Below are 10061 nucleotides of genomic sequence, written 5' to 3' on the forward strand. Positions count from 1 at the left end.
CTGCCATTTCCCGAAAGTCAGACTCTTCCCACACTCCAACAAATTTTTCTCAGCCTCAGAAGCATCTGCATTCACCAAATGTTGTGTGGGTATCCTTAGACTTTTTCTCCAGACTTAGACATCGGGAATTGTTGATATGGCATACAATTTTTATACAATTTATTCATTTTTTTGTTGTTGCCAAAAATGGATTTTAGGTAGGCCTTTAGTGTTTTACAGATATAGAAACATGAACGTGTATTTATCCACAATCTGCTATGTATAAATCCGGTCTTGGAGTGTTTTAACAAAATGGAAGAAAATATTTAGGCTGACTTCATCCAGTGTCTACAATTTTCTGTTGGCATAATATGCAAATATGAGCATAATTTTATTTGCATTATATGCAAATATGAGAATATTTAAGGAATGATCACCTAATTTGCATATTTTAATACAATATTTCAGGAATATTGTAATACAAAAAAGCTATATTTGTATCTACATTCAACTGGTAAAAGTTGATTGTGATAGAATTAGGCTAAAGGAAAATTACCTTGTTAGGGTGTGGTGCCTGGCCTCAAAGTATCAAATGTGTGTAGGAGTGGGACAGACTTTTTCCCCTATATAAAAAAAAATATATAATACCAAATTACTGGAAACTTCCTTGAAGAAATAAGAATCGGTTAGGTTCAATTATAAAAAATAAGATTACATAGCCCCTGTTTTCTTCTGAGAGAAAGGGAGAGAGAGTGAGAGAAAGGGAGGGAGAAAGAGCGAGAGAGAGTGAGAGAGAGAAAATGGGAGGGGGGGGTGACCCTGCAGGTGCCGCTCTGTGATATTTCAGCAATGTGCAGTGCAGTCACATCAGCAGTTGTGGAACGGCTGCAGCAGCGTCCCTGACGCGCAGAGGCTGCCCACTCTCCATACCGCGGGGGATAATCCCCAAATTCTTGGTTTGCGACCCAACCGCAAACCCACGATCCTCGGAGAAAGATACTTTTGTTTAGCACCCCATCATCCGCCATCCATGGCTTCATCCGGGAGTGGAATGGAGGAAGTGCGCGTGTCGGCGTTGACCCCCCTGAAGTTGGTGGGCTTGGTTTGCGTCTTCCTCGCGCTCTGTCTGGATGTCGGGGCTGTGTTGAGCCCCGCGTGGGTAACGGCGGATAACCAGTACTACCTGTCTCTGTGGGAGTCCTGCTGGAAGCCCGTCACCTCGGACACATGGCAGTGCAACACCACACTCGAGACTGGTGAGAGAGACCTTCCTCGTGCTTACTAAAGTCAACAGTTATTACAGTGTTTTAACTGTTCAAATTGCCCGTATGCATCTATATTGTGTTTGTGATTAGGGAAAATGTGATAGGGTTCTATTTTGGGGGATTTAGGGATATTTTTGGTACCCACAGTCATATTCAAAGCATCCATTGAGATGCATATTAAGTCAGAAATGACAATGGGCCCCCTGCTGCTGAGTCCACTGGTGCATCAGCACAAACATTGTTTTTCTCTGCTCAGTAACAATTTATGATGAGGCTAAAAGGAAATAGCAGGAGCATAATTTTCTTAATATAGATTTTCCTCATTCCCCATTTAAGATGTGTGCACTCTAAAACAGCTGTCTTTTCTAAGTTAAAAATAGTTTATTTCAACGTAATACTTATAATATAATTATATGAGACTTTATAAAGTTCTCAGTTACCCTATTTTCTATTTGCCGAGCATGCCGCTAAATGATGTGGGTATTTTTGCCTTGCGAGTGAGCGGTGGTCCAGCTGGTGTTTTATTGGGCTTTTGTTGCCGACAAAATCAGCCATTGTTGGGGTTCCTCCGCCGGACATGGAGTAAGGGAAACGAGATCCAAATACTTCCCAGAGATCCAAATATCCTGCCGGAAGATAAGTGTAACCAGGGCAACAAGTGCCGCATTCGAGAAATGCTGTGTTTCTCGCTGAAAAGGGGACTTATTTTTCATCCAGCACAGAAGCTTTTGTAGAAACAATCTGTATTTCGATTATTCCACCACGTGTGTTTAATGTGTCTTTTTATCTAGTTATTTTTGGCTTGCTGATTGTTGTCCTGTGTGTTGTGCAGGCAGAAAGTACGTTTTTGTTTATTTGTCTGACAACACTGTTTTGTTTCTGTGATGAGTAACTGGAGGTCATTTTGTCCCTGCTTCTTCCTACTGTCACTCTGACACAAAGTGCAGCTTGATTCCTTATAAAGACATGGAGTCTCCATGTCAGCAGCAGCCAGCATACCACATTAACTGCACACAGCAAACTGCTCATTTTGTCAGGCTGGCCTTGCACTAGGCTTACATATTGATTTGACTCACAGTAATCAGTCAGTTTCTTCTCCCAATATCCAGGTTCTCTCAGTGTCATGCCCAGGACATTAAACAAATTGTGTTAGTGTTGAAATGACCAGGTAGGTACACTCAATAATGAGTTCTGCAGGGTTGTTGTGCATGTTTGTTGACGTCCTATATGTCTGTGCCAAAGAACATTCTATTAACGCAGATGACAAATGGAAATGGGTGACGTTTGGATATTACACTCAAGCACCCACGCTTTTTCTCTTTTTTTTACACTCAAGCACACACACACACACACACACACACACACACACACACACACACACACACACACACACACACACACACACACACACACACACACAGGGCAGAGGTCGGGTCAGATACAAAACATGCAGGGGTTGACACAGTCTCAGGAATATGGAGTGTCTCTGTGAGAACGTTTTGTGCTGATGCCAGTCCAGTGAGAGGGACGCAACGAATGTGGACCGAGTGTGTGAGCACTACGCAGGCAGTACTCATCATTATTAGCACTGATTCTAGTTCAGTCAGAGGTGATGATGGGGGAATATGAGACTCAGGCTGCATCCCAAATGGCACCATATTATTCCTCACATACACTGTATAATAATTTCAAACCTTGCTTACATTTGCAAATGATCGCCTACACTCAGTGGCCAGTTTATTAGGTACATCCATCTAGTACTGGGTCGGACCCCCCTTTGTCTCCAGAACATCCTGAATTATTCGGGGCATGGATTCGACAAGGTGTCGGAAACGTTCCACAGGGATGTTGGTCCATACTGCCACGATGGCATCACGCAGTTGCTGCAGATTTGACTCCGGTACATTCACGCTGCGAACATCCCGTTCCATCTCATCTCAAAGATACTCTATTGGGTTGAGGTCTGGGGACTGCGCAGGCCACTTAAGTAAACTGAACTCGCTGTCATGTTCCTGGAACCATTCTGAGACAATACATGCTTTGTGACATGGCGCATTATCCTGCTGGAAGTATCCATGTGACAAAGGGTAAACTGTAACCATGAAGGGATGCACCTGGTCAGCAACAATGTTCAGATATGCTGTGGCATTCAAACGTTGCTCAGTTGGTATCAAGGGAGCTAACGTGTGCCAGGAAAACATTCCCCATACAATTACACCAACGCTACCAGCCTGGACCGTTGACGCCGGGCAGGATTGGGCTTATGCCAAATCCTGACTCTGTCATCAGAATGACACAACAGGAACCGGGATTTGTCGGACCAGGCAATGTTTTTCCACTCCTCAATTGTCCAGTGTTGGTGATCGCGTGCCCACTGGAGCTGCTTTTTCTTGTTTATAGCTGATAGGCGTGGAACCCGGTTCTGGTCGTCTGCTGCAATAGCCCATCCGTGACAAGGACCGACATGTCTTGTGTTCCGAGATGCCGTTCTGCACACCACTGTTGTACTGCACCGCTATTTGCTTCTTTGTGGGCCGCCTGTTGGCTTGCACGATTCTTGCCGTTCTCCTTTGACCTCTCTCATCAACCAGCTGTTTTCGGCCACAGGACTGCTCCTGACTGGATGTTTTTTTGTTTCTCGCACAATTCTCAGTAAACCCTAGATACTGTTGTGCGTGAAGAAAATGTGGGGGGTCTCGGATGGTTGAGGGGCAGCTGTTGGGGAACTGTGGGGGGGTCTTGGAGGGCCGGTGGCTGATGGATCGCTGGTTCGGGTCCCCTTTTTTGACCTTGTGGGAGATCTGTCGATGTGACCTTGAGCAGGGCGTTGACCCTGGTTGCTTCTGTGGGTTGCTCTGGATGTGAGTCTGTTAGATGACTAATGTGATGTAGTTGTTGAGCGTCTTCACTACAAGTATATTGTATGTTTTTAATATTCTTATATTTTTTTATAATAATACATTTACAGTAAGGTCTAGACCTGTTGTATTTGGTGCATGTGACAAATAAAATTTGATTTCATTTTCCAACAATGCAGAGTTAAAGATAAATATATATATTTTTTTTTAATAGAAATAGTGACACAATAAATAAATACAGTGAATAACGAATAACAATAACGACTAAAATAACCCTTACCACAGAAGGGGAAAGAAAGGGTTCTACCTGGAACCAAAAAGGGTTCTCCTTTGACAGTGTTTCCAAACTCCGGTCCTCGAGTACCCCCGACAGCACACATTTTAGTTGTAGCCCCCGACAAAAACATCTGATTCAACTTCTCAAAGGCTTGACGATTAGTTGACAAGTAGAATCAGGTGTGCCTGTCCGGGACCACAACAAAAATGACACATTCCCTCTACTGTCTCAGGCTGAGATGGGCCCTGAAGGCCAATACAGATTTTTCGATTAACAGGGATGGCTGCTCCTGAAATACACACAGGGAGATGTAATTACCGATCAGATTGGATCTTGCATATCACCATTTCCATCTGTCATCATACAGGACCTAGGTTGCATCCTAAATGGGACCATAACCCTACATAGTGCACTACTTTTGACCAGAGCTCAAAAGTAGTGCATTGCATAGGGAATAGGGTGCCATTTGGGACTCAGACCCAAGATTAATAGTTAGCCCTTCCTGTCCTTCAAGCACTGAGACTTCTGGCTGTATTTCTCGCACAGAACATGTGGGTCCGTTCCAAATCTCTGAGCTGCTGAGATGAGTTTCTGTATCCTGCTGTTACACAACTGATAGAGACTGATAAGAACCTCAGTAGCTCCTGCAATTTCAGTTGCAGTCTGATAGGGAAAAAAGGACCGAAATGACTAGAAGATGACTAGAATGATTAGATACAGACGGACAGGAGTTAGTGTAGCTCCTGCGGTCGGGGAGGCAGCCAGTGAGGTGGCTGCAAATGAGAGGTCAAGGGTCGTTCCAAGTCAGTACCGCATGTTATGAAAGCACTGAGGCCGCAGGGAGCTCTGCGTTTTGTGGGTTCCCTCCAGCTTCCTGTGATGGATGACAGGACCATTTTAAAACTCTAAATCGTAGAAGCCATATTTGAAGTGAATGTTTGTTTATGTTCGAGCAGCTCGGCCTATGGAATGAATTTCCCTCCGACGAGGACGGGAACTGTAGTTTAAGTGGCTTACACGCTGTCACATTCTCTCATTGTCGAATGGTTTGATGGTTCTCGTATTGCTATAGAGGGGAAATAATTTGCCATGCATCAACCTGTTTAGCTGTGATTGTAATGAACATTGTGTGATTACATATTAGATCTGCCTTTTTCTTTTATGTCTAACGATGAGCATATTTTATCATTAGAAACCAAACCCTTTCTGTGAGGGTATTTACTTTGTTAACATATATTTGTAATAGGTAATCAACAACCCCATCATAACATCCCTTGTTTGTTTACATATACCATTTCCCCACCCAGAGTCTAGACTGTTACTCCTAACAATTATATAGTTATATCACTCAGCAGTCCATCAGTCTTGATAGCCCACTCAGTCTACTAAGATGATGTGCCTAGAAGCCAGTACACCCCCCACACAGTCTAGCCTGTTAGATAAGAGTGTCTAGCAGCTAGCTATGTGAGACTAAGCTTGTTTAACATTCTATCGCTGGGTGAAGTTGGCCCAAGTAGACGCTGATCTTGGGTCATTGGGTCAATTTGCATTTCCCCCACTTATGGTAGATCTGATCCTAGATCTGCACAGAGGGGAAACTTCACCACAGAGCACATTGTATCCCAGCTTTCTCCCCAAATACCACCTATTACATTCTAGAGAATTTCTATCCCTTATTCCTCAACCCACCAACATTTTTATTCTACCGAGGTTATTTTTCATTCCATACATGCAGAGAAGTGGATCAATATAGTAGACCTAGCTAGTAGCTCGCTCTCCCTCTCGCCCGCCCCCTATCCCTGTTAGCATTCCAGCGAGTGCTATTTCTAGTCTCTACTTGAGTTGAATGTTTTGCAGTTCTTCTGAATGAAAGGCTGAGACTGCTGCTGATTTTGCATCGGGCAGGCAGGATGGATACCTATTACCGGAGTCACCCAGATAATTGCTTTGTCTACTTCTGCTGCTGCACTGGTATTCATTAAGAAGCCTAGCAGTGAGAGTGTGTGAGAAAGAGACGGAGAGAGCGTGCGTGTGTGTGTGTGCGTGTGTGAGAAAGTATGCGCGCGTTCGTTTTCGTCCATTCTTCTGTGTTGGGTAAAGATCTGATTTTAGTGCCGGGTTAACATTCTTGAACCATACGCCACACTGTAAACATGGATCACTAGGCTTATAACCCCCACGAAAACATTTTCTTTGTAAATCTCTGTCAAATTCTCAGAATACTCTTCCTATACCCATGAGGAATAGGAAGCCCTCTGTTACCAGATGGTGTGTGTGCAATGTGATTTTTCACCTGCATGACTTTCATGTCGGTGGCTGTGGCATTTTTCACTGTGGCTGTGTGACCCCCCCCAACCACCACCCCCATAACTGAACATGTTTTTTTAACCCCCTATCTCTCTCTCTCGCTCTCTCTCTCTCTCTCTCTCTCTCCCTCTCTCAGACTGGCAGATTGCCACGCTGGTCCTGTTGCTGGGTGGTGCAGCCCTCATCCTGTTCTCCTTCCTGGTGGCCCTGGTGTCAGTGTGGGTCGGCTCCAGGAGCCACTGCTACAGACCCATCGCTGTCATGCTGTTCGCTGCAGGTACGTTATTGAATCTGCCTTATTCTCTCCTTTTCTGTGTCATTTCATGTGCTCCATTTCTCTCCTTCACTCCCATTCCTCCTCTCTCCCTAACAGTGGTGCTCCAGGTCTGCAGTTTGATCCTCTACCCTGTTAAGTTCATTGAGACGGTCAGCCTGAGGATATACCACGAGTTCAACTGGGGCTATGGCCTCGCCTGTGGGGCCACCATCTTCTCTTTTGGAGGGGCCATTCTCTACTGCCTCAACCCCAAGAACTATGACGACTACTACTAAACCCTGCAAGATTAGAGAGGAGGAGAGGCCTCTACACAACTTCATGTTCCCCCACGCTCGCTGTGATAGCAGCTGAAACACTGAACCTTATAGAACTGGTAGAGAAAACACATGTTCACACACATCGATTGGAGAATCAACAACAGTAGTGTCTGTCTATACATTCAAACCTTTACAATACTGTACTATACCAGACTTAAAGGGACACGGTATAGCACAGTATGAGCTTGTGGTCTCCACAGGCATCTCCGCCTGTGTTGTGACCGACATCTGCCATAGGCTAAGTGGTGAGGCTAAAGAGCCAATCAGACAGTTCAATGGAATACTAATTACCAATCAGATTCATCAGTGAAATCATGTCCACATTCTGAGCCAACAGTAGGTCCCCTTTAATATAGGAACTCCAGTAGGAATTGGCAGCACAATGCTTTGTCATGAATAAACCACAGAGAACAGATGGATTAGCTGATCTCATACAGAGACGAGAGGGAGGAGAAGGGACAGCTGAGAGTGACGGACACACAGACCAATCAGAGAGCAGAGGGATGGGCCAGATGGACAGATTGATCTTGAGGAGGAAAGGAAGGTGACTCACCTAAGAAAAGGAATCAAGGATGCATGACATCGCCCCCACTCATATATGTGATTACCTTTGCTTGTGCCTTAATCTAAAAGAAGATTGGATTGGTTAAGGCAGGCAGCATAGAGTAATTTCCTTTTACCTATACTGCTCCTCTAGATCAGTGCAGATGAAGGGAAGGCAAAATGTGTAGAATTGCAGAAAATTAGTTGTAAAACTCTTGTTTCTCTCCACCCATGGAAAAATGAGTAGAATTGCATGACATTTGTTATAAATTTGCTAAATCTTCTCTCCGCGCCATGGCAAAATGTGTAGAATTGCAACAAACTTGCTTTATAACTGCAACATTTTCTCTACGCCCCGTGGCAAAATTTGTCGAATTGCAGGAAATTGACTCTAAAAGTCACATTTTTTCTCTCCACTGTCAAGAGGGGACGCTAAAATGCTCGCAAGGTGACTCTGACTGCCTGTGTGGGTATGGGTGTGGATTTGGGTACGCAGACCTGCGATCCACTGCTGCCCCTCATGATGAGTTCAGATTTTTTGTGGCCCCCAATCCTAATCTAAAACCAACTGCACCCTGCGGCCTAACCCCATCTGTGCCTGCTTCAAATAGCAGCAGTTGTATGATATGTAAATAGAGTAGTTCGACGTGCTTTCGTGTGGTAAATGCATTTCTAATACAGTAAATTAGAGAAGTAGTAGTAGTTTATTTAAAGGGACAATGTGCAAATAAAAACACGTTTCAGACAGTGAAATATGATGCTTGCACCAGAATACGCTCAACACAGCTAATTTGAATCCACAGTCCCTAACTAAGCATAACGGAATACATAAACATAGCTAAATACACACACACATCACTCATACAGTGGTATACTACGATATAACACAGGGGTGTCAAACTCATTCCACGGAGGGCCAAGTGTCTGGGTTTAAGACCTAGACAACCAGGTGAGGGGAGTTCCTTACTAATTAGTGACCTTAATCCATCAATCAAGTACACTCGGCACTCTGTGGAATGAGTTTGACATATGTGATATAACGGATTAAAACAAATGCAGGAAACATAAAATACAACTAATAGAATAAATACATCAAACACATTGAGACTTTTGTGCATTAAGAATTAGTCCATGTGTGCAGGATTGATGCACCTTGATCCAAGCTTTGATTTGACCTCCATGGAGAAGGATTTAAAGTCGCTAGTGCTTCTTAAGGTAGACGTGCAGGAATTCCATCTTCTGATGCCTGAGGCGGAGAATGCTGACTTTCCAAAGGTGGTTTTCCTTTTTAGGAATGACACAGTCTCCTCTTGTTGAGGTTCAGGTAGCTGCTGTTTTGTTCAGCAACCTGGTCTCAAAGCATTTTGCTTAATTCTATATGCAAATCCGTGACACTCCATTTAGTATCATATAAAATTTGATTTGATATGTTTGATATGTTGGGTTTTGTGTGGTATGTATTAATTTGTGAATGTCCATCACCCATTTCGTACAATATGTTACGAATTCTAGCTAGGTGGCTAACGTTAGCTAGGCTAGGGGTTTGGGTTAAGTTTAGGAGTTAGGTTAAAGGGTTATGGTTAAGTTTAGGAGTTAGGTTAAAGGTTAGGGGAAGGGTTAGCTAAAAGGGTTGAGGTTAGAGTTGGGGGAAGGGTTAGCTAACATGCTAAGTAGTTGCAAACTAACTAAATAAGTTGTAAGCAATTGAAAAGTTGCTAATTAGCTAAAATGGTCCGTGATGAAATTCTAACACACAACCTTTGGGTTGCTAGATGTTCGCATTAAACACCCACCCTACTTTCGTATTTGCCATAAGTAACCATCTGTCTTATGTAACCATACCAAACATAACATATCATATTCATTTCAGTGTCCCGGATTTATAGTTACTATGTTATGCCTAGTCTGAGACCAGGCTGTGTTCAGAGCTTAATATGACACAATCTTTCAGAGGTGGGGGTGCAACATAGTTGATAAATCCTATAAACTACAGACAACTTAGAAAACAAAGTTGTCCAAATTGAACAGATTGTATTTGGGGTGATTACTATGGTGATGGTAATGTGATTTCCCGTCAAGGATATTCAGTGCTTGTTTACATAAAGATCGAAGGGGCTTAATTTTTGTTTCATTGGCTTGGGGCCAGCTGGTTATACAATAGGTGAGAGAAGATCATTGCATGTAAATTCATCTTGGCTGCCTCTGTAGAGTGAGTTCCTGACGTATCAGAAATTGGAA

At 43.6% G+C, this 10061-nt stretch overlaps 1 protein-coding gene across 1 annotated transcript; it reads left to right on the plus strand.

The window, feature by feature from the left end:
* Window positions 1-1009: 1009 nt before the first annotated feature.
* LOC120054399 (transmembrane protein 47-like) lies at window positions 1010-8227 on the plus strand. The gene is made up of 3 exons (XM_039001813.1): window positions 1010-1235; window positions 6823-6963; window positions 7060-8227. Exons 1-3 carry the CDS (start codon window positions 1010-1012, stop codon window positions 7236-7238), a joined length of 546 nt encoding a protein of 181 aa, XP_038857741.1. The 3' UTR covers window positions 7239-8227.
* Window positions 8228-10061: the final 1834 nt, after the last annotated feature.

This window comes from Salvelinus namaycush, chromosome 10, assembly GCF_016432855.1.
Source record: "Salvelinus namaycush isolate Seneca chromosome 10, SaNama_1.0, whole genome shotgun sequence".
Taxonomy (NCBI): Eukaryota; Metazoa; Chordata; class Actinopteri; order Salmoniformes; family Salmonidae; genus Salvelinus; species Salvelinus namaycush.